At 37.5% G+C, this 24977-nt stretch overlaps 2 protein-coding genes and 1 pseudogene across 5 annotated transcripts; all 3 read left to right on the top strand.

Annotated features, from left to right (window-relative positions):
* The first annotated feature begins 325 nt into the window (after positions 1-325).
* LOC145634989 (uncharacterized) lies at positions 326-22947 on the top strand. Of its 4 annotated transcripts, none has more exons than XM_081686307.1 (12): positions 326-489; positions 17765-18044; positions 18118-18354; positions 18471-18770; positions 18860-19267; positions 21145-21386; positions 21463-21794; positions 21901-22091; positions 22183-22298; positions 22415-22474; positions 22569-22670; positions 22752-22947. In XM_081686307.1, exons 2-6 carry the CDS (start codon positions 17886-17888, stop codon positions 21367-21369), a joined length of 1329 nt encoding a protein of 442 aa, XP_081542433.1. In that variant the 5' UTR covers positions 326-489; positions 17765-17885; the 3' UTR covers positions 21370-21386; positions 21463-21794; positions 21901-22091; positions 22183-22298; positions 22415-22474; positions 22569-22670; positions 22752-22947. The 4 variants fall into 4 exon arrangements, with proteins under 4 accessions (XP_081542433.1, XP_081542431.1, XP_081542432.1 ...); XM_081686305.1 differs by having other exon boundaries at positions 22415-22478; XM_081686306.1 differs by having other exon boundaries at positions 22397-22474.
* Positions 3086-4953, top strand: LOC145637036 (uncharacterized). The gene is made up of 2 exons (XM_081688551.1): positions 3086-3281; positions 3383-4953. Exons 1-2 carry the CDS (start codon positions 3086-3088, stop codon positions 4951-4953), a joined length of 1767 nt encoding a protein of 588 aa, XP_081544677.1.
* Positions 15240-15340, top strand: LOC145637418 (small nucleolar RNA R71; annotated as a pseudogene).
* Positions 22948-24977: the final 2030 nt, after the last annotated feature.

Below are 24977 nucleotides of genomic sequence, written 5' to 3'. Positions count from 1 at the left end.
TAGCTTACAAACGCCAGTTACAAATAATAAGTCAAAGTAAACATTTTGTAACTAGCTTACAAGCGCTGGTTATAAATAATAAGTCTAACAAGAATTTTTGTTTTTTTTTTTTTAAACCAACAAATATTAAGTTTCTATTTTTTATTTTTATTTTTTTTGAAGGAAAGTTTCTAGTTTTCTAGTTTTATACTTTCTCTTAATTTTATTTATTTTTCATTAAATTTTTTTTTTTTGAAAAGTAATTTTCATTTAAATTTTGATTAAAGAAAAAAAAATTAAGGTAGCTATTACTGAATTCGCAAAAATAAAAAAAACTAACACTGTACCCTTCGCTCCCCCTTCGCGTACTGCTCCTCCTTCCCCCTTCACTGCTCCTCCTTCTCCTTCACCTCTCTTCCTTCTCTTGCACTGCATCGCACTCCATTAATTGTTGCTTTGGTTTGTTAGAATTTGGGATCAGCTTTAGGGGATTTTTATCAAAGTTTTGAGGTATGTGTTCCTTTTGAATTAGGGTTATTTTACTTTCGAATTAGTGTTTTTACATGTAAATTCGAATTGATTGTTGTTGTTTTCAATTATTTGATTAATTTTTAATGAAATTAGATTATAAAAAAACCAAGGAAATTAGCAGGTTTTGATGAATAATTTTGAACAAAAAAATTAAGAAATGCTTATTGTTTGTGAACTGCTTTGTGTAATTGGGGTACATGTATGTCTAATTGGGGTACACTAGCCGATTATGTGAGGCTGCTGTTTAATAGATAAAGGTTTAATAGATAAAGGTTCTAATTGGTGTACACTAGCCGTGTATGTTAGGCTTCTGTTTTCTCTTTGAAGCGTGTGTAAATTTGTGTGTGCAAGTTAATTGAGATTACCGTTAGTTACATTGAGAATGCTGCTGTTTTTATTATTGTTATTGCATCTATGTTGAACGCTGTTGTGGTTGTTCTTGTGTTGAACGCTATTATTGGCAAGAAAGAAAGGATTAGGATGGGAAATTTGATTCTTATTTGAAGTCATATATATATGCATGTGGTAGTACACTTAAATAAGTTATAAGCGATTTTAGTTATAGAACTCCTAAGAAGTTTATAAGGATTCCATGAAAATTATGCATAATGCTTCGTTTATATTACGATCTTAGGCTTTTTGGTTGGTTTGTTTGATTTAATTGTTTGTATGAATCCTACAATCAGGTTGAGCCGTTGAGTTATGTGAGAATCCTCAGTTTTATCAATGAGCTGAAGAGTAGTAGGGGTAATTATGATTTTACAATGGTTAAAATCACAATGGTATAGCAAAATTGAGGTATCAAGTTTACATGTAGAAGTTCTAGAGGGGTTGAGTTTTAGTTCATTCATATTAAACAAAAAGGCTAGTATCATAGTCTAAATCGTTTAATAATGGTCTATTAAAAATTATCTTTTGAAAGCACATTTTTATACTAGCATGGTATTTAGTTGCTGCCAAGCTTTAAAATTGGTTGCTGCCAGTAGCCTAGTATCAACTATTCTACTACAACAAGTAACAGCAACTTCACCCCTTTTCTATGTCGGTTATAAGTAATAGAGAAAGAGGCCAGCCTAATATGAATTATATTTCAAGTCCCTTTAAGCCGATTAGTTTAAGATGCATAGACCAGTTTAAGATGCATATGCTGTTGTGTGTTGTTGGTGTGTTATAATTCTAGTTTCTTGTTACTTATCTTGGTCTAATAATAGTCATGCTAATGTGTGTATCAAGTGGCTGAATTTCATCCTTTTGCTTTGTTGTTCGTTCTTGACAGAATATAAAGGCCAAGATTGCAATCAATTTCTGAAACACTACTTTGTATAGTATAGTGAGACATAAAATATCTAATAAGGTAATGAGCATATGGTAGAGTTTAGTGAGACATAACTCAGACATTTATCAGAACTGATTTTGAGAGCTAGAAGTGTTGACATTTATCAGCAAATTAAAGTAGGATATATTTCTTTCGCCGCCACTGTTCAGGCTATCACACTTTAACATCAGAACTGATTTCAGAGCTGAAATTCAGAACTGATTTCAGAGCTGAAACTTAGAACTGATTTCAGAGCTGAAACTCATAACTGATTTTAGTGCTGAAACTCATAACTGATTTTAGTGATGAAATTCAGAACTGATATCAGAGTTGAAATTCAGAACTGATTTCAGAGCTGAAATTCAAAACTGATTTCAGAGCTGAAATTCAGAACTGATTTCAGAGCTGAAATTCAGAACTGATTTCAGAGCTGAAACTCAGAACTGATTTCAGAGCTAAAACTCAGAACTGATTTCAGTGCTGAAATTCAAAACTGATTTCAGAGCTGAATTTCAGATCTGAAGTTCAAAACTGAAAATCAGAACTGAATCAAAACTGAAATTCAAGACTGAAAATCAGAACTAAAATCAGAGTTTTGGATCCTTTTGAGTTTTGAGTGACGAGATAGTACTTGACCAATTCGCTAAATCTTCAACATTCAAGTTCAAATCCACAACTTGGATAGCTGCAAAAATGGAATTGTAATATGCATTAATGAGTATTTCTTTGCTTCTTTTTTTTTTTTTTTTGGTGAATCCACAAATGTTTGTGTTTATGATCCATAGTTAAGTTTGATCAGTGAGATTTCCCACAACCTATCAAGTTTATGAAGTGTGCTTGCATTTTGTTCATACTTGTGAGTGGTAGCCTGGTAGGCATATATGAAGTGTGCTTGCATTTTGTTCATACTTGTGAGTTTGACTTTTTTTGAGGTATTTTATCTTGTGGGAGTTGATTGATAATCTTTGGTTGCTGTTCTATTGTAATTGTCTTTGTTTGTTTCTAATGTACTTGTTCTAATAGTTATATGCTTGCTTTTTCTATAATTTGTAGTAAGAAATGAATTGTGATTGGATGTATGTTGAAAATTGAACTCAACCCGAGTTCTTGAACGGGATTGAGGAATTTTGTAGAACTACTATTGAACACCAAAGGACTACTAAAGGAGAAACAATCTTTTGCCCTTGTCGTGATTGCAACAATGTGAAGAAGTGGAAGGAAATTAGTTTGGTTGAAAACCATTTATTTCGCCGTGGGTTCATGGCAAATTATACCATTTGGTATTGGCAGGGTGAGAAAATAATTCCTACAACTAGTAGGTCATCAATCAATGACGCTGATATGGAGAATAGAGAACAATATGATGATAATGAAAGGGATACCGATGATTTTTTCGAGGAGGATCACATTCCTGAGATGATGGATGGTTCGGGTGATCATGTGAACGAAGAATCTCGTATGTTTGAAACTGTGTCAAAGGCCGCCTAGACACCTTTATATCCTGGATGTGCAAAGTACTCTAAGCTTTCAGGGGTTTAACATTATTTAACTTGAAAGCAAAGAACGGTTGGACCGATACAAGTTTCAATTCGTTGTTAGAAGCTTTATCAGACATGCTTCCTGAAGGGAATGACATTCCTAAGTCTACCTACTATGCAAAGAAGCTATTGTGTCCCTTAGGTCTCGAGTACACGAAGATCGATGCATGTCCTAATGATTGTGTACTTTTTCGAAATGAGTATGAAAGCCTTGATGCTTGTCCAAAGTGCGGTGTTGATCGCTACAAGCGTGAGGGTTCAAACCCCAATCGCAAGAAGTGGCCACCAGCTACGGTGTTATGGTATCTGCCTATAATACCGAGGTTTAAACGACTTTTTTCTATCAAGAAGGATGCAAAAAACTTGGTGTGGCATGCACAAGAGAGGAAGAAAGATGGGTACATTAGGCATCCCGCTGATTCGAAGCAATGGAAACATATTGATGATACATTTCCGAAGTTTGGTAAAGAGGCTAGGAACCTGAGACTTGCATTAAGTACCGACGGGACGAATCCTTACGGTACCCTTAGCTCTCAACACAGCACATGGCCGGTGCTTTTGTCGATTTATAACTTGCCTCCTTGGCTATGCATGAAACGTAAGTACATCATGTTGTCGCTTCTAATATCGGGTCCCAAACAACCCGGTAATGACATAGATGTCTACTTGGAGCCTCTCTTGGAGGATTTGAGACTGTTATGGGATAAAGGTGTTCCAATGTTCGATGCCCATACAAGTACAAATTTTACTTTGCGGGCCATGATTTTTTTCACTGTACGTGATTTCCCGGCTTATGGGAAATTGTCTGGGTACAAAGTCAGAGGGAAAAAACCATGCCCCATTTGTGAGGACAAAATGGAATCAACACGCCTCAAGAATTTTATAAAGGATGTTTATATGCATACTAGACGACTGCTTCGTCGAGATCACCCTTATCGTAAGAAAAAAGCTAAATTCTATGGGTTCCCAGAGAAACAGTGGTTGCGTGAGCCACTTAGTGGTATAGAGTTGTGGGAGAGAATCAAAGATGTTGAGACAATTTTCGGGAAAGTTGGTAAACCTACCTCTATTACGGGTCTTTGGAAAAAGGTGTCTACATTTTGGACTCTTCCTTATTGGAAACACTTGTCTGTTAGACATTGTCTTGATGTTATGCATATTGAAAAAAATATATGCGATTCAATCATCGGGACATTATTAAATATACCTAACAAGATAAAGGATACTAAAGATGTCCGGAAAGACATGAAGCTTGCAAATATTCGACCAAAGTTATGGCCCGTGGAAAATGACGAAACAAAAAAGACATTTTTGCCTCGAGCTTGCTACACATTGTCTAGAGAGGAGAAAAAAATATTTAGTGAGTGTTTGTATGGCATCAAAGTACCTACAGGGTATTCGTTGAACATTAAGCGTCTAGTTTCAATGGCCGATAAGAGATTAATTGGTATGAAATCCCATGATTGCCATGTCATGATGCAAGTGATGTTGCCTATTACACTTCGAGGTCTTTTGCCAAAACATGTTAGGCACACTATTGTTAAACTTTGCCTATTTTTTAATGCCATATGTAACAAGGTGAGTGATTGATCCAGATAAACTTGATGAAATGCAAACTGATGTTGTAGAAACATTATGCAAATTTGAGATGTATTTTCCTCCTTCATTTTTTGACATAATGGTTCATTTGGTTGTCCATCTAGTACGAGAAATCAAGGAATGTAGCCTGGTTTTTTTGAGATGGATGTACCCTTATGAGAGACACATGGGAACTTTGAAAGAAAAGGAGACCAACAAAGCACATCCAGAAGGTAGTATTGTTGGAGGTATTATTGCAGAGGAGGCTCGTAACTTTTGTTCTGTGTTCTTAACTAAGACTAAAGAAATTGGAGTTCCAACATCTCGTCATGAAGGCAGACTTCAAGGGCAAGGGACGATCGGTCGTCAGTTTGTGAAGCCTCCATCAGATAGAATCCAGAAAGCTCATCGTTATGTTCTTCAAAACCTTTCAGAAGTCCATCCTTATATAGAAACTCATCTCAATTATTTGAAAAGAATGAATCCAAGAATAGGTACATATGCTTTGATGCAAAAATATAATCATTCTTTTGTTGAATGGTTTCAAAACCAAGTGAAGTGTGAGTTAGGGAAACCGAATAATAATGTATCTGATACGATCAGATGGCTTTCACGGGGTCCTCAATTGTTTGTGAACACTTATGAATGCTATGACATCAATGGGTATTGTTTCTACACTAGTCGCCAAGATGATAAGAGTGTACATCAAAATAGTGGTGTCATGGTTGTCGCATCTTCTACGGAATACTCAAGCTCTAAGGATGCTAGACCTATTAATGCAAAACAGTCATACTATGGGGTCATTCAAGAGATATGGGAGCTGAATTATGTTGATTTTGTAGTTCCAGTTTTCCGATGCAAGTGGGCTGACAACCGGCGAGGCAAAAAGATAGATGAACTATTTGGTTTTACTTTAGTGGATTCAAGTCGATTTGTTGATGGGGAGGAGCCCTTTGTTGTAGCTTCGTAAGCAAAACAAATTTTCTATATAAGGGATAACATTGATCATAACTGGCAGGTTGTTGTTCAAGGCAAGAGAAGAATTGTTGGTGTCGAAAATGTTGTTGATGAGGAAGAGTATGACCTATTTGATTATACACCGCCTCTATCTATTGGGGTTCAACCCCTAAGAGAGGGGGAAGACATTGTCGCTGATGAAGAGTATGCCCATAAGGAGGGAGAATATGTTGATACCCAGGCTTCATTTTTTATCAATCTGTAGTTCTTTTTAATTCTTCGATTAGTTTGTAACTATAATGCTAGACAATAATGTTAGATGACTATAAACCTCCATTTTTACTTGGATTTTAGTCTTTTGAGCTTTGACAGATTAAATGGAATTTTACATAGTTCTTATATATGCGGCACAAGCTTGACTGTTTTTATCGGTATTATAACTTCAGGAATTGAAAAATAATGTCTCTGTAGGTTGCTTTTATTATTTATAATCTGTAAAAATATAGCTCTGTGGTCGAGGAAATAATCGGTCGTTGGACAATCACCCTCAAGCCAAACAATAATTTTACCTAAACCAACCTAAGACAAGTCTAGGGTAAGTAGAGGATCGTATCCACAGGGAATGGGTAAGTACACCGAGAGTATGAAACGGTTGCAATCTAGTTCGGTCACAAATTGGGGGTTTTGATTAGGTAACTACTATGGAGACAAACACTAGGGGGAAATAGGGATCGACTCCAACCAAACCAATGGATCAAAACAATAGGCAAGCATGAACACAAATTGGGTGATAGAGAGGGCACTCAACATTGCCTTCTTTCGAAGCCACAACACTAAGCATTCCTAAACCAAACTCAACTAACAAGATAGGCCAACCAAGTCTTAACGATGAGAAGTAGACTACTAACTCGGGTTTGTCTTTCGATCGGTCCAAGAAAGCATTAAGGCACAAGCAATTGAGATTTCTCACCTAATTGTTGCAACTAATACTACTACATCATTCAAACAAGGAACCATAAATAAGAGGAATTTAGCATAATCATATAAGAAAAGGCTCACAACTAGACTCCATCTCTCAATGTAAGCATAGAAGTGAATACATGAGCAATAAGTGGCCATCCAATTACACATGCAATTAACCAATTCTTTAACAATCAATCATCAACCCTAAAATGAACATGCAAGCACATACATCAATCAACCCATGGCTTTGTTGGGTCTTCACCTAACCCCTAGCTAATTAACTACTCACTAAACATGGTGAAGGACATCAAAATAACAAGTTCCAATTCAAGCATTAAATTAACAAGTTGAGAGGAGAAGTAGGAATAAGGTAGATTGGACATGCAACAACAATTAAGCAAGATTAAGAGAGGAATTAACAATTCAAAGTAAATAAAAGCTGAAATTAAAGAGTAAGAGATAGAGGAAAGAGATTACTTAAAATGCTTCAAAGTTGAGAAATTGTTGAATTCAAGAGAACAATCTTCAATTAATCTACTACAATGATTGAGTTTGAGAAGTTCTAAGCTAATTAATGAGGGATGAGAGAAACTAAGGGCCTAAGGAAACTAAAGAGAAAAGAAGATGCCCCTAAAATCTGAAGTCAAACGTCCTATTTATATGCCCAAAAATTACATCGTAAAATCCGTCAAAATTGGGCTTCAGAACAGGAGGAGCGCCTGCTCCAGTAAGTAGGAGCGCCCGCTCCTGGGCTCTCTGCACGCCCTCTCCTCTTGCAGCAGTTTGGGGCAGAATGTAGGAAAACAGGGAGGAGCGCCCGCTCCTTGAAGGCTGCACGCCCGCTCCTATATGTGCAGGGGGAGGCAGAATGTGGCAGTTAAGGTAGGAGCGCCCGCTCCTTCTTAGGTGCACGCCCGCTCCTACTTTCCTTTGCTTCCAAAGAGTATTTCTTCATGCTTATGCTATTTAGCCCACTTTTCATTGTACCTACAAGCACGAGCACACACATAAAAAGAAACGGGGAAGCCAAAAGATGCAAATTAGCACAAGAGGAGTTAGAAAAAGGGATTAAAGTAGGGGAAAGAGTACAAAATTGTGTTTAGAAAGCCATGATAAGTGGACAAATAAAACACTTATCAAATTCCCCCAAGCTTGCCAATTGCTTGTCCCTAAGCAATTCACTTGGCGCAAAAGAAACCAATAGATTAGTCCGCTCAAAGAAAAGCACATGTATAGATAGAGGAAACCTTAAGCAATAAAACTCGAGCATGAGGTATATGCCTAAGATCAACCACGGTCATGACTAGCCAAGGCCTAGCTAACCTTCCCGAATGTACTCAACTTTGGTCCATTTAACCAATCTTACCGCGTCCCCAACACAAAGTTCAAATTCCCCCTAATGGTAGTGTCTCATGACTCCTCGAAGGAGCCGGAAGAAAAATAGACAAAAGAAGGTTTAGAACACTCGACATCTCAATGATAAGTACCCTCTCCATATGCTTGTGAACCAACTCCCTCCACCGACTATGGCTTCAACTACTCTACTAACATTACAAAACTCAAGGATTACGGCACAAAGTTAAGGCATAGAGAAAACTAGAAGTGCTTTGCAATTAAAGTCAAGCTAAGATATATAGCACTAAGAGCAAACCTAAAGAGGTTTCTAACTTTGACCCAAATTACAAACTATGAATAAACTTGGAACAAAAACGCACCCCCAAGCTTGTTTAATTGCTAGGGTGGTGGCTATTCATCACTTCTTTTCTTTCTTTCTTTCTTTTTGTTTTTTTTTTTTTTTTTTTTTTCAAACTTGGGCATTTACATCACAAACTATTATTTATAATAACTTAAAGATTGAACTAAGGAAACAAGAATGACATGCCTTAACATTGTGTGAATGAACAATACATAACAACCTTCATATTACTAAGAGTAGTTTAGGCCGCGATCTTGGGAGTTAGGACTCAAGTTCTCGATCTAGGTACTAAATCAAAGAGGATCCTTGCCACTCATTCAAAATGTAGTAGTCTTGAAAAAAAAAATATTACAACCTCACTTTTGGGAACAATGTGGGATCAATTACTACCTTTCGGGGTTCAAATTCCTTTGATATGGGCGACACCTTCTTACCACAATCCTAGACTTTTAGTCTCGTACATTCGGTAAGGTTATTCTCACACTAGCCTAAACTAGCCAATTCTATGTTCAACCAAGGGCATCTAGACCATGCTCGAAATTTTATTACCAAAAGAAAGCAAATATCCATCACATGCAATCCAAAATCATCATTGAGGACTATTCTAAAAGGAAAAATGTTTTTTTTTTTTTTTTTTTTTTTTTTTTTTTTTTTTTTTTTTTTTTTTAGTTTTAAAGGGACTAAGAGGAAAATAAAAACAAGAATAGAGGGGAAGGAGTTACCATTGATCTTGATGTAGTAGTGTCTCTTATATACAAGGTGGTAAAAGAGTAGTGATTAGTAGCAAAGCAAACAAGGACTATTATGAGTGGATCATACACATAAGAGTTAAACAATCATTCCACAATTCATAAATAAACCGTCATTTGCAAAACTAAGGCAATTATATCACAAGCTCACTTGAATTCATTTTACCATCAAAGACACTAATCGAATCATCAAGCCAAAGGAAACACAATTTTTTTTTTATTATTATATATATATATATATATATATATATATATATATATATATATATATATTTTAGAGGATAAAAGGGGGGAAAGGTAATAGCTAAAGAATTTGGATTAAGGGGAGAGGAACTAGCTAAAGAAGATTAGGAGAGGGGAGGAGAAGAGGAGGAGAGGAGAAACTAACTAAAGAATTTGGATTAAGGGCTTTGGATTTTTGGGTTTTGGATTTTAGGGAAGGAGAGGAGGCTCATCAACAAATATCATCATCAAAGGTGAAGCACATAAACCAAACCAAGCTCATCAAAATGCAAACATTCAACCATTAACTAACCAACCAAGATAAACGGAGCATAATCAAATTAAGCACAAAACTAGCAACATCAAATCCCAACTCTATACAAGGCCTAAATACTCCCCCAAGCTAGACATTTAGTCACCGTTTCAATGAAACAAAATAGACAATGAAGTAACCTCCCCCAAGCTTGGGTTTGGCACCGTCCTCGGTGTCTCAAGAAGTGAAAGGGGCAATGAAACGGTAACTAGAATGTCTAGACCATCTAATTATGTCGGCGTCCCGGCGAATAGTGATAATTGTAGTTAATATCTACATCACTAGAAGTGGCCGGGGCGTCTACATAAGGAGGTAGATCATAGTTGGGGCAAGAGCGGTAGTGACCATAATCCGGCATACCTTGCTCACCCCAACCACCATCATAGCCGGGTGGGAACCCGTAATGCCCCCTTAGGGGGGGATCAAGCACCTCCGAAGATGAACTAGCACCACCAACCTCGGGGACGTAGTAATAGCTAGGGTCGCCCCTGTAATCACATCCCCCGGGTTGGGTGTAGTCATAGGGTGGGTAGGAGCGAAGCTCATCAATTGAATGGCGCGGGCCTTGCCAAAAAGGGTAGGTGGGTTGACCATTATGCCAACCCGGAACCGGCCCTTGTTGAACGGGTCGGTTGGGATAGTTGAGGTAAGGGGGAAAGTCTCCCCTCTCAACTTGATGTTGGTAGCTTCTTTCCGCTACAAAACTTTGATATTCATTTTGCTCAAGGAGTCTTTGGTTAGTTAAATTCAGTTGGTTGAAAGCATATTCTACATCAAAGAGGGAAGAGGAAGAGGAGGAACCACCTACCCTAGATCGGGGGATGGAGGATGTACTCGCACGATGGGGTATAAGTACATCCTCGTCATTACCGGCCATACCACGTGGGGGCTGCTCACGTGGCACTTGCCACGTGGTCCCCACCGAGCTATTAACCGCCGGGTTTGGGAGAGTGCAATAATGCTTCCCATTGACTTTCCAACTATAGCGAATATTACGACCCTCAATTTCACTAAGGAACTTCATATCACTAAGCGCCTTAAGATCAAGCATGTTAGAACCTTGGACCGGGGTCATTTGGTCTAGATAAGACCCAAACCCTAGCTTATTCGCAATAATTGAAACCATTCCCCCGCATCTAATTTCTCCACTCATCTCTCCACTTTCCCTTATTTCGATACATCTTTTGATGAACAAGTATCCCATGTTCACATACCCTTCCACATTTCCTTCGAATCTTGAAGCTAGAAAGAGGCATTTGATCTCCTCTTTAGTTAGCTTCCCTAAGTCTTGTTTAGAAAAACAAGCATAGCTCATGATTCGCATAAAAATTCAAAGGACGGGGTGGATAATGTGCCTAGCATGGCTAGACCGGGTTGTGAAATTGGGATACCCCGCAATGGTATTCCACCACACTTGCTCCTCATAGCTTGAGAAGTAAGTACCATTGGGGTCATAGACTTGGTTGAGGGTGGGCCATTCAAAAATTTCGTTCAATCTCGTCAAAGTTAAGGTTCTTTCGACATGGAACATTCTAAATTTTATCTCACATTCCAATGGCTCATCCTCAAGGCTAATGCGCTTCATAGAAACCGATGAAAGGAATTCAAGAGTTAGGGAAGAAAAGGTTTCTTCCCCAAGGTTCAAGAAGTTTAGCCAACCGAAGTTTTCGGCTACTCTTCTAATTCCGTCATCGACCCCTAGAAGTCGCATTGATTGTTGATGATAGAATCGGGTTGGAATAATTTTTCGTTTGGAAAGGTCATCGAATGCTTTTTTAAATCTTTTGTCTATTTTTAAGGTTGGTGGTGGGTTAGGGTTTTCTTGTTGTGAAGGGGATGAGGATGATTGAGGTTCACTATTCTTTCTTTTCTTAATCCCTCCGATGAATTTCTTCATTTTTGGTTTAGAAAAGGCTATTTAAGAATATCACTCAACAACAAACAACTCCACACCACCCTTAACTTCAAACCCCCTTAAAATCCAAGAGTACCTGTTTCACAATACAACCAAAATATATCCAACACACAATTTTTCAAGAACAATGCACTTCACAATTTCACAAAAATCAAAATCACAAATTCCCAAAGTCTAAGAAATTTCCAATTATAAATTCAACTATTCTAAAAATTATTCACAAAAGTTTTCTAACAATCCTCCAAAGACAAAAATACTTGCTTGAATTCACCTAATCATGCAACTAGTCACACAAACTCAATGAAATTAGCAAGAATTAAGAAATTCTAAAGAAAGAAGTTGAGTAGAGTAATGGATTATACCAAATAGAGTATGAAAATACTCTAAAACCCTCCAAAACCACTCAAATTTTGCTCCTTCTTCTTCAAGCTTAAACCTTTTACTCTTGTTCTTCAATGGAGGAATTAGGGGTTTTCAAAATTTTGACCAATTTTGTGTATTTTTGTGATTTTTAGAAAGAGAATTGGAAGGGGAGTGAGAATTTGTGAATTTTTAGTGAAGAAAGTGAAGGATTGATGATGATTTTGATGAGAGAAGGTAGAGAAGATGGGGTTTTTAGAGTGAGAAAGAGGTGGGTAAAGAGGAGAGAGAATAGGAATAAGGTGAAATGAGAGGTGAGAAGTGAAAGAGGGTAAAAGGGATAAAGGGGGAAATTCTTCTTTTTTTTACACGGCAGGGGAGGAGTGCCCGCTCTGTTGAAGAGGAGCGCCCGCTCCTCCCTTTGAGGGCTGCTACTGCCTCTTTTTCGTCAGTAGGAGCGGGCGTGCAGGTGTATTGGAGCGCCCGCTCCTACTTCTTTACTTTGATTCTGCCTCTTTTTTTTTTTCAAAACAAATTTTTTTTTTTTTTCGAGAGTTGAACATAGGAGCGGGCGTGCAGGTGTATTGGAGCGCCCGCTCCTACTACCTGCTGTAGGTTCTGCCTCATCTGAGCACAAAGGAGTGGGCGTGCACTCCTTAAGGAGCGCCCGCTCCTAAGCTTGCTGGGAGGTTCTGCCTTGATTGCTGCAAGTAGGAGCGGGCGTGCAGGGTGTTAGGAGCGCCCGCTCCTAAGGTTGCTGGGAGGTTCTGCCTTGATTGCTGCAAGTAGGAGCGGGCGTGCAAGGTGTTAGGAACGCCCGCTCCTAAGGTTGCTGGGAGATTCTGCTTTGTTTGCTGGTAGTAGGAGCGGGCGTGCATTTGAGTAGGAGCGCCCGCTCCTATCTTGAATTTTCGAATCTGCCTTTTTCTGCTATCCTTTTGCAAATTACCTACAACAAAAACAAAACACTAAACAAACATTCAAAATGTTAAGTGTTTAAGCTTTTTCATCTCTCCTTTTTTTTTTTCTTTATTTTTGAGTAAAAGCAAAAATACTCGGGTTGCCTCCCGGGAGCGCTTCTTTAACGTCACTAGCTTGACGCAAATTCGAAAAATATCAGGATAGGTGGGATAAAGTTCGAAACCAAATTGTCACCATTGTTTTCATTGTTACAAATTGCCATCTTGGGCAAAACCAAATTGTTTTCTTGACTAACACCTACAACAAATTCATTTTCATCAATTTTCTTTGAATCCTTCTTCTTCCTTTTTCTCCTTGATTTTCCCTTCCTCTTCTTCTTGGAAGCTTTGATGCCACCCTCTTCATCCTTGTGAGTGTCGGACTCACCATCTTCAAGCATAGTCTTGAGGTAAGCAAGCATGGCAATCACCTCATCAAACCTATCCAAACCTTGCTTTGACTCATGGATATTGAAAAGAGGATTAGTAGCACAAAGCATTCTCAACATTTGCGAATCATTATCACCAATAGCATCTAAGGTCATGCAATCTTTTATGGGGGAAGGACATCCTCTCTTGGGGTCAATAATAAGACAAAATTCATCATCACCCACATTTAATGTGAGTTTTCCTTCCCTTACATCAATTATTGCACCACCCGTTGCTAAGAAAGGTCGACCTAGGATAATAGGGGTGGGGGCATCTTCCATCATTCCTAGCACAATGAAATCAACCGGAATGGTGAAATTACCAACCTTGAGAGGGACATCCTCTACCTTACCCTTAGGGAATTTGGTGGATCCATCGGCAAGTTGAAGAGTGATATTAGTGGGTACCAAACCACCTATACCAAGCTTCTCATAAACCGAAAAAGGCATCAAACTCACACTAGCTCCTAGATCACATAGGGCATTTTCAAAGGAAACGTTTTTTTATAGAGCATGGAATAGAGAAACTTCTGGGATCTTTTAGTTTAGTGGGAGAGTGGTTTTTGATAATTGCACTACAATTTTCGGTTAAGCTCACCGTGGTGGACTCACTCATGACAACCATCTCATCCTCACTTGACTTAGACTCCTCACATTGTTTTTCTTCTCTAACCTCCTCATTCTCACTCTCTTTTTGCAAGCTCATGGGTGGAGTTTCATCTATGCTAGACCCACATCTAGTCATGATTGCTTTACAATGTTCTTCTTGACTAGGTGAAGAGGTGCTAAAATTTTTGCTTTTAAGTGCATTAACTAGTTGAGTTAATTGAGTTTCTAGCATCTTATTGTGGACTTGCACTTGCTTGATAGTCTCCTCTAAGTCATTGGTTTTCTTAGTTTGAGCATTAACAAATTTTTCCATTGTTATTTCTAGGCTTGACTTAGGAGGGGGAGCTTGAATTTGAAGAGGAGGTTGAGGGATAGGAGCAAGGGTAGGTTTATTTCCTCCATTAAAACCGGGTGGGTTGTTGTTGGACGAATATTGACCTCTTTGGTGATATCTATTGTCATTTTGTTGATTTACTTGGTTGTTTGACACATAGTTACCACTACCTTGGTTCCTATAATTTCCTTGATTATTGTTTTGAACATTCCTTTGGCCACTATATTGACCTTGACCATTTCCTTAGGTTTGGCCCCCTTTCCAACCAAAGTTTGGGTGATGTTTCCATCCCTCATTATAGGTGTTGGAATAAGGGTCATACCTAGGATTGGTTTTACCATTGTTAATTGCATTTACTTGTTCCATGGAAGGGGAAGGGGAGCATGAATCATTTAACAAATAGCATTCCGAAGTCACATGATCATCACTTCCACAAGTATCACAAGACATCATTTGTATTGACATGTTTTCATTTATTGAACTAGATGCATGTGAATTTTGACGTGGGGAAGGGGATAGAGAAGAGGATTGCAATTGATCAAACTTAGAAGATAAAGAATCTAATTTTGAGTTAATCATGTTTATAGCATTTACCTCGTACTTTCCTCCTTTCTTGGAAGTGCTTCTCTCATCGGGGCTCCAATCGGTGTAGTTTTGAACTACATCCTCAATAATCTTTAGTGCCTCCGTGGGTGGCTTGTTCATGATAGGTCCTCCCGATGCTCCATCCAAGAGTATGCGGTCCGATCTCAAGAGTCCTCTATAAAACCCATGGAGCAAGAGCCAATCTTCCATCCCATGGTGGGGGCATTGTTGTTGGTAGCTCTTGAATCTCTCCCAAGCATCATAAAGAGACTCATCGGGCTCTTGTTGAAAGTTCGAAATCCTGGACCTCAACTCCGCCGTTTTCCCAAGAGGAATGAACCTCCCGAGGAATGCCGAAGTCACCTCATTCCACGTGTTCAATGAGTTCGGAGGCAACCTATCAAGCCAATCACTTGCCTTGCCCGTTACAGAGAATTTGAACATACTTAAGAGAATGTACTCCGGAGTCACCCCATTTGCCTTCACGGTGCTACAATACCGTGTGAATTGCTTGAGATGTGCAATGGGATCTTCATGCTTTGCCCCGGAGAATTGATGACCCTCAATCAAGGTGATAAGGGCGGGCCTTATCTCAAAATTGTTTGCTTCAATAGCGGGAGTAGCAATCGCACTTGCTTCTTGATATGGAGGAGGAACACCAAACTCTCTCAAAGTCTTGTTCGGAGCGGCCATTTCAAAGTCTTGAAAAGGTGAAGAAGTTGGAGAATTTATCCTTGGTGGCTCTAATGGAATGGTGTCTCCACTAGACTCACTAGAACAAGAGTGATCGGATTCCACTACCACTCGTGGCTCACTTGATGTAGCACCACTAGCTATCGCCCTCTTTTCTCTTCGATTTGCCCTTACCACTTTTTCAAGCTCGAGATTCAACGGCACAAGAGGAAGTGTCCTATTGCTGCGTTTGGGCATAAACAAAGAAGACTAGATGGGAGATTAGTAGGTTAGTCAAAGAAAATAAAGAAAAATGAAGCTATACAAATGAACTAGTCTCACATATCTCATAAGTAACTCAATGCTTAACGCCATTCCCCGGCAACGACGCCATTTTGGTCAAGGAAATAATCGGTCGTTAGACAATCACCCTCAAGCCAAACAATAATTCTACCTAAACCAACCTAAGACAAGTCTAGGGTAAGTAGAGGATCGTATCCACAGGGAATGGGTAAGTACACCGAGAGTATGAAACGGTTGCAATCTAGTTCGGTCACAAATTGGGGGTTTTGATTAGGTAACTACTATGGAGACAAACACTAGGGGGAAATAGGGATCGACTCCAACCAAACCAATGGATCAAAACAATAGGCAAGCATGAACACGAATTGGGTGATAGAGAGGGCACTCAACATTGCCTTCTTTTGAAGCCACAACACTAAGCATTCCTAAACCAAACTCAACTAACAAGATAGGCCAACCAAGTCTTAACGATGAGAAGTAGACTACTAACTCGGGTTTGTCTTTCGATCGGTCCAAGAAAGCATTAAGGCACAAGCAATTGAGATTTCTCACCTAATTGTTGCAACTAATACTACTACATCATTCAAACAAGGAACCATAATCAAGAGGAATTTAGCATAATCATATAAGAAAAGGCTCACAACTAGACTCCATCTCTCAATGTAAGCATAGAAGTGAATACATGAGCAATAAGTGGCCATCCAATTACACATGCAATTAACCAATTCTTTAACAATCAATCATCAACCCTAAAATGAACATGCAAGCACATACATCAATCAACCCATGGCTTTGTTGGGTCTTCACCTAACCCCTAGCTAATTAACTACTCACTAAACATGGTGAAGGACATCAAAATAACAAGTTCCAATTCAAGCATTAAATTAACAAGTTGAGAGGAGTAGTAGGAATAAGGTAGATTGGACATGCAACAACAATTAAGCAAGATTAAGAGAGGAATTAACAATTCAAAGTAAATAAAAGCTGAAATTAAAGAGTAAGAGATAGAGGAAAGAGATTACTTAAAATGCTTCAAAGTTGAGAAATTGTTGAATTCAAGAGAACAATCTTCAATTAATCTACTACAATGATTGAGTTTGAGAAGTTCTAAGCTAATTAATGAGGGATGAGAGAAACTAAGGGCCTAAGGAAACTAAAGAGAAAAGAAGATGCCCCTAAAATCTGAAGTCAAACATCCTATTTATATGCCCAAAAATTACATCGTAAAATCCGTCAAAATTGGGCTTCAGAACAGGAGGAGCGCCCGCTCCAGTAAGTAGGAGTGCCCGCTCCTCTGTGTGGAGTGCCCGCTCCTGGGCTCTCTGCACGCCCTCTCCTCTTGCAGCAGTTTGGGGCAGAATGTAGGAAAACAGGGAGGAGCGCCCGCTCCTTGAAGGCTGCACGCCCGCTCCTATATGTGCAGGGGGAGGCAGAATGTGGCAGTTAAGGTAGGAGCGCCCGCTCCTTCTTAGGTGCACGCCCGCTCCTACTTTCCTTTGCTTCCAAAGAGTATTTCTTCATGCTTATGCTATTTAGCCCACTTTTCATTATACCTACAAGCACGAGCACACACATAAAAAGAAACGGGGAAGCCAAAAGATGCAAATTAGCACAAGAGGAGTTAGAAAAAGGGATTAAAGTATGGGAAAGAGTACAAAATTGTGTTTAGAAAGCCATGATAAGTGGACAAATAAAACACTTATCACTCTGTTCATGTGATATTTAATTCTATCAGTTTCTGTCTTTTGTTTTATGCAGACACTTTTAGATCAAGGAGCATATATGGCCATTCAACAAAGTCAAGAGCAAACTTCCTCAAGCCACATCATCTAAGAAGAGGAGTAGGGGGCCATCAAAGGCAATACAATCAAGTAAGCCTATGGTGCTTGAATTTAATGATTTTGACTTGCCTACTAGTGAATGGGAACCCGCTTATGGAAAACAAATTGGTGCATGTGCTAAGAGATTAGACATCACTGTGAATGAGTATGCAAAAATAGATAAAGTGGATCGGGAAAATCTATGGGAGGAGACAAAGGTATAAACTATTCACTTACTAGTTAGTCATGCTGCTATTCAAAATATTAGTTAACTTTTTTTTTAATCCACAGCGAATGTTCCACATTGAGGATCCAAGTGGAGAAAGGCAAAAAAGGTTTCATAGTGCTGTGGGTTCGTGTTTCAGCTGTCACAAGTCGAATTTAAGGGCACGATTCATCACTTTTAAAAACCCATACCCAGCCACTTCTCCTAAAGCAAATATGAAGCCATGGGAAGTGTATGAAGGTTACTTTACAGAGGAGAAATGGAAGAGATTCGAAATATATAGAAAATCACCAGAATTCAAGGTAACTACATATTCACATGCACAGTTAATTAATCAAACAAAAGCTGATTGTGAAGAATATGATAATGTTTAACTCTCTTTTCTTTTCTTTTTTTTTTTAAAAAAAAAAAAAAACAGGAAAAGAGTGAAAAAGGGAAGGAAAATGCAAAGCTAAACAAATGTCGCCATCACTTGGGTCGAAACAGTTTTCAAAGAGCTTGGATAATTTGGAATAAGCAAAAGAGACTTGAAAATAGATTTCCTGCTCTGGCAGAATCTTCAACTACTGGCAACACTTTCCAGAGCATTACATCAACTGGTTCTATTTTTGATCTTCGAGCTCTTGAGTGGGTTTTAGCTCATGAAAAGCGGTTGCCAGATGGAACATGGGGCATCGACCCAAAAGATACGGAGACTATTCGAATTGCCAATATAGTTGTATGTCATGGTTTATCAAAACAAAGAAATATACTGACATTACAGATTTTTGGTCATCTAATTAACTTTTTCTATGTTTTGTCAAACAGGAAGAGAACTTGCAAAAACAAGCAATGGAATCTGAGGAAGGAGAGTGTAAACAATCAGAGCGAGGTGTTGATGCCCTTACTTTGGCATTTGGGAAAAAGGACCATCGTGGATTTGTGAAAGGACTTGGTGGATGTGGGATTGGTGTCGGCTATAGAAAAGCATTTGGCCCGGTAAAAGGTAAAAACATGTCTAAAAGTGGTTGCTCATTACAAGAACTATATGAATTTAAAGAGAACTTAACTCGGGAATTTGAAGAAAAATTAAAGGAAGGCATTGCAGCAGCTGTAAATTCTTATCTTTCTGCTTTCATACCACACATGACTGTTAATGATTTGCAAGTAAATGATGCTCAACCTTCCCCATCTTACTCAACCAATCCAACGGAGCTAAGTCCTCGCTTGTCAGAGGTAAACCTTCATTTGACTTAGATTGAACTCTTAATTATTATCACATGAGATGAATGCAGAATTGATAATCAGAATGAATTCAACGTCTAAATTCATAACCGAATGCAGAATTGATAATCAGAACAGAATTCAAAGCCGAATTTCAGAACTGAATTCAGAACTAAATATCAGAATTGAATTCAGAGCCAACTTTCAGAACTGAAAATCAGATCTGAATTCAGAGTTGAAAATCAGAGCTGAATTCAGAACTGAAAATCAGAACTGAATTCAGAACTGAAAATCAGACCTGAATTCAGAGCTGAAAATCAGAGCTGAATTCAGAACTGAATTCAGAACTGAAAATCAGACTTGAATTCAGAACTGAAAATCAGACCTGAATTCAGAGCTGAAAATCAGACCTGAATTCAGAACTGAAAATCAGAATTGAATTCATAACTTTAAATCAGACCTGAATTCAAAGCTGAAAATCAGACCTGAATTCAGAACTGAAAATCAGACCTGAATTTAGAGTTGAAAATCAGACCTGAATTCAGAATTGAATTCAATACTGAAAATCAGAACGTTATTCAGAGCTGATTTGTCTTGTTGTTGCTGTCATATAGCTGCTCTGTCCTGTATCGCTGATTTGTGCCTTCGCGTTTCAAAAACATGGTGTTTTTGTCTAGGGTTTATGAAAGGGGCTCAGGTGCAGCCCCTTTAGAAGGCCATGATGTTTGACATCCTTACTATACTTCATTTGGACCTGACACATAGATGTTTGACTAAAATATTAGTTTTAGTGTTTGACACTTGGACTTGTACCTTTATCTAACAACAGTACTTGAGCTAGAATAACTGTGATAAGCTACTTCAAAATATACCATGATCAGTGAACCTGTGTAGGTTAAGAGATTTTTACTAAGGCAATAATTCTCTCCATTCTCAATATCAACCTCCCAAACTTGCCTAGCATGAAAGGAAAATAGTCAGATACTTGAATTTTGTGATTTATTACACAAAAAATACCATGTAAAAAAAGTTACAAGCTTCCAATTATATGGTTTTCCTTTCCTAAGCACCTGGCAAATACCATATTCAATTGAGAACTTAATGCCTTAACCTACCTTTTAACTAAATTCATGTTATTGAGAACTGTCGGTAACTTAGTCATGCAATGAGCTTCAAGAAAGAGCCGACAAACAACCTCAATGCAATATAGCCAAACAACCAGAAACTGTATCAGATACAGGAATTCACAGCTTTGTGTAGTCTTTTAATTCCTCAAAAATGGTTGATAAAATTGCAAGGAAGCAATGGCAGCTTGAAAGGCTACTTGAAGTACAACTTGTTTTCTAATGCTTATGACTATCTTCAATAATAATTCCAGATGCCCATCAATCTAGCTGTCTAGCATGAGCTCAGTGGATTTATTCTGAGTTTCTGACAAGACTCCTAAACAGAATACAAGGCTGGGGAGTATATATTTAAGTAATTAAGTATGGTGGTAAGCTGGTTGATATTAGTACCATCCTGTGAGCATGTGGATACCATGTTTGGAATGCCTAATGGCAAGTCCAATTTTGTTTCAAGTGTCTTGAAGTGGGAACAAAATAGCATTGTGCACTAAGCTTTATGCATTTATTAGGATTCATTGAGGCTTGATTATGTCCCTTGACACACATATTTATTAAACATGTAGACATATAGTACTAATCGGTCTTATTGCTTATATAAAATGCTTCTAATTTATGAAAAGGAAAATATCATTCATAAATTTTATTAATCTTATTTTTTGACATCAGTGCTTTAAAATATAAACACTGTATTCAGCACTTGAATATTAGTTGTTAACTGTAGATTATGCTTTCATGTTTCTTACGACATGATCAATTATGTAGGTCCCAACTAAATGTCGTCTTGCTTTAGTTGATGAGTTCAGTGGGAACTCAGTGATTGTGGCAGATGGAACGACAGAACCTTGTCCTAGTGGAGTGATTCATAACAAGAAAATGAACCGTGACATCTGTAGAGTCAGTGTTAACCATGTTTACAAGAGACTGATGACGGTATCACCAAGTTGGGTGAGGCGAAAGGTTATTTTTTGGGGTGGCCGGCAGATTTAGTCTTCTTTATTGATGAGGTAATTCATTGATATGCTATGTAATGATCTAAGATATTTGTAACTAAATTATATTAATATTTACCGTTTCTTGAAGGTTATGACTTTGGAAAAAAAGACGGATAATGAATTGGTGCAAACCAAAGAGAAAGTTGATAGTTGCGGACCTATCAACTCAGACCATTCAACTATTAAAGGCAAAGGCATAACTATTCCGGAAAATATTGTTGAGAGTCTTGGTGAACAGTGTTCTATGTTGTATTATTGCATGACTTCAGGAAGTGGAGATTATGATACTACGACAATTCCATTGAAGGCTCCATTGTTTTATCAAAAGGAAGACACACAAATTTATGTTACTAGTGATGATGTCTCTGAATTACTACGAGGAGCATGGGCTAATATTTCATTAATCCATGTTTACATATTGTAAATACTAACATTCATTTAAGTTATTTGAATTTGTTTTACTATGAAATATATTTTATTAGATCCATTTATTATAATAATTATTTATTTTTTCTGTAAAATGCAGGTACTTAATTGAAGAGCATATCTCATTATTTCAGAAGACTAAAATCAAGTTCTTGTGCCCCAAAAAATTTCTGCAGCTGAAATCAAGAAAGATTTGCTTGAAGTCCAAATGTATTCAAAAAAATGCTTTCTTACTGAATTAAGGAAAAAGAATGCACAATACAAATTCATTTTGGCTCCATATATGGAAGCGTATGTACTACTGATCCTTGAAATCTTTACTTTTTCATAATTTTATTATATTAATTATGTGAATAATACAAACAAGTTTATTAAAATGTAGGAATCATTGGGTACTCTATGTAATTGATTTGCGTATGAGTCTTGGTATGAGTTTGATTATGTTATTCAATCACCTCCGAACGCTCGAAACTCAGAGTTGTCCAAAGTAATGAAGATGTTAGTACACAACATTCCTAGTACTACGTATTCATATGCATGTGATTAAAAATTATTTTTCTTTCGTTTAATCTAATGATTTTTATGATTTTTTTTAGACCTTACAATGTATACAGGTCACACCTTCAAGGAAATGCTTTCAAAACGAGTAAGCCACAATTACTACACATAAGAATGTAGGTAAGCGTATAATTTTTGCTTTTTCGTTCTATTAGTAATGAAAGTATTATTTAATATATTAACTAATTGTACTATGTTCATTTGAATTAGTGTGCTCAACAATGTGGTGGTACCAAATGTGCTTATTATGTGATGAGATATATGTATGAGATAGTATCTTTCCATAGCGATTGCAAGGGTAATTTGAAAGAGGTTAGTGATGAGATGTATTACGAGTTTTGGTTGATGTTTTATTTTTATAAAGTATAATATATATACCCGTTTTTTTTTCAGGAGTATTTGGCAAGATTTGCAGCCTACAACGATGTAGAATTGGATGAGATTCGAGAACAATGGGCTAAGTTTTTTAGGCTTAATTTTTTGTTGAAAGACCAGTTATCTTATTAATCGATGTTATGATTTATCGCATTTAGCTTAATAAAATGATATAACACATTTTTATATATCTATTTTAATTTTATTTAGCCTATTGGTTATTGTTATTACATTTCTAAATTATAAATCAATGCTTTTTTAATTCAAGTTTAATTGTTTTTTTGGAAATTAAAGTATAATTAATTTTTTTGTATTGTATGGTTATGGATGAATAATTCGAGTTGTGTGGAACTATTTAGAGTGTTTGTATTGTATAGAAGTATGGAAGTATTCGCAGTACGTGTTTTTTTGGTTGAATTGTAACAGGTTATAACCCATTTGACGATGGGTCATTTGGTAGGATATACTACCATTTTTGTATTTGAATCAAATATTTAAAAAATATATATTTATTAGTAACTGGCGTAATCTAATGCTAGTTACTAATAGTATTTTTTTAAAAAAAATAAAAAATATATTCGTAACCGGCGTTATGATTTGCCAGTTATTAATAATACCCTTATTGTAACCGACGTAACTTAATGCCAGTTACAAATAGTGTACTGTTTTACTTGGAAAATAGACTTTTTGTAACTGGCGTTGGGTTATGCTAGTTACGAATATACCCTTATTGTAACCGACGTAACTTAACGCCAGTTACAAATAGTGTGATTTCTTACCTGGAAAATAGACTTTTTGTAATTGGCGTTGGGTTATGCCAGTTACGAATATTACATTATTTGTAACTAACATGAGCCGGTTACGAATAATTTTCACTAGTTGTAACGGTGGCATTCGCAACCAACAATGCCAGTTACAAAAAGTCAATTTCGCCAGTTACAAATAGCACTTTTTCTACTAGTATAAGGTGGACATAGGACTAGTTGGGAAAAGGTTTTCCTTCCCTTAGGACTAGGGGGTCTTGGTATGCGCAACCTTAGAAAATGAAATCTTGCGTTTACGGCCAAACTTGGGTGGAGAATTATTCGTGAGCCGGATAAACTTTGGGTTAGAATTCTTAGGGCTAGATACTTTAAAAGATCAACTTTCCTTAATACCATTCCTAGGACTAATGACTCTCCTCTTTGGAAGGATATTCTTAAAGGAAAAGATTTATTTATGAAGGGCATTTCCTATAGGATTGGGAATGGGAGGGATAATTGTTTTTGGTTTCGTCATTGGGTGGGTTAATCTACTTGATCATAGATAAGCCCATCCCTAATTCTATGTCTCATTGGGGGTTAATCATATCAATAATAATGGAAGGTATAACACTAACAAAATAAAACATATCCTCCCGGATTATCTTTGCAAGCTTATTGAAAGCATCCCCCTCCTCGCTATTGCTTCAGTTAAGGATACCCTTTGTTGGGGGCATTGAGACTAATGGTCAATTCACTATTCAAAGTGATTATAAGTTAGCCTCTAATTGTTTCACGCACCCCTCCTTTCCCTGTATTAGTTGGAAGAAACTATAGCATATCCCTATCCCTTTTAAGTACAAAATGCTAGTATGGAACATTGGTCATCAAATTCTGCCTATGGCTAATGTTTTGGCCGAAAAGGATTGATAATTTTGATCCGATTTGTGTAAGGAGGGTGATCCCATCGTAAGGGGGTCCTTCCTTAGATGCCCATGGCCACTAAAAAGCTAGGACTTTACACTTGTTAAGGTGTAGTAGGATTTGAATTCCTGACTGTTTGGGGAACCTTGAATTAGAATTGATTCTATCATCACGTTTTTTTATAAGAAACAAGTAGGAGTTGCCAATGAGTTTTAGGAAAAATCATAAACCTCGTTCATGCCTTTCTTCCATGTGGAGTTCATGGAATAATTATCACTAATCGTAAGTTTACCCATGCCCAAATCGGTCTACATAAACCAGAAATGAGTTCAGGAGCGAGGGTACTAAAATAACGTTCCCTTTATAGGGGAATCACTATTCTAGCCGTAGTACGACCTCTACTAGCTCTTTCTTTTTTTACAATTTCATCACCAAACAATATGTGCAACACGATACCTAAAACTAAGTTAGTTGATTTTATTTACACACATTAATTCACGTAGGAATTACATTGCAAAGTCGTTATTCTTTATTTAATCAAATTCGTGAATATGACTAGAAATAAACAATATTCGCCTTA

This window comes from Chenopodium album, chromosome 6 (assembly GCF_948465745.1).
Source record: "Chenopodium album chromosome 6, dcCheAlbu1.1, whole genome shotgun sequence".
Taxonomy (NCBI): domain Eukaryota; kingdom Viridiplantae; phylum Streptophyta; class Magnoliopsida; order Caryophyllales; family Amaranthaceae; genus Chenopodium; species Chenopodium album.
This window is presented reverse-complemented; position numbering and strand designations above follow the sequence as displayed.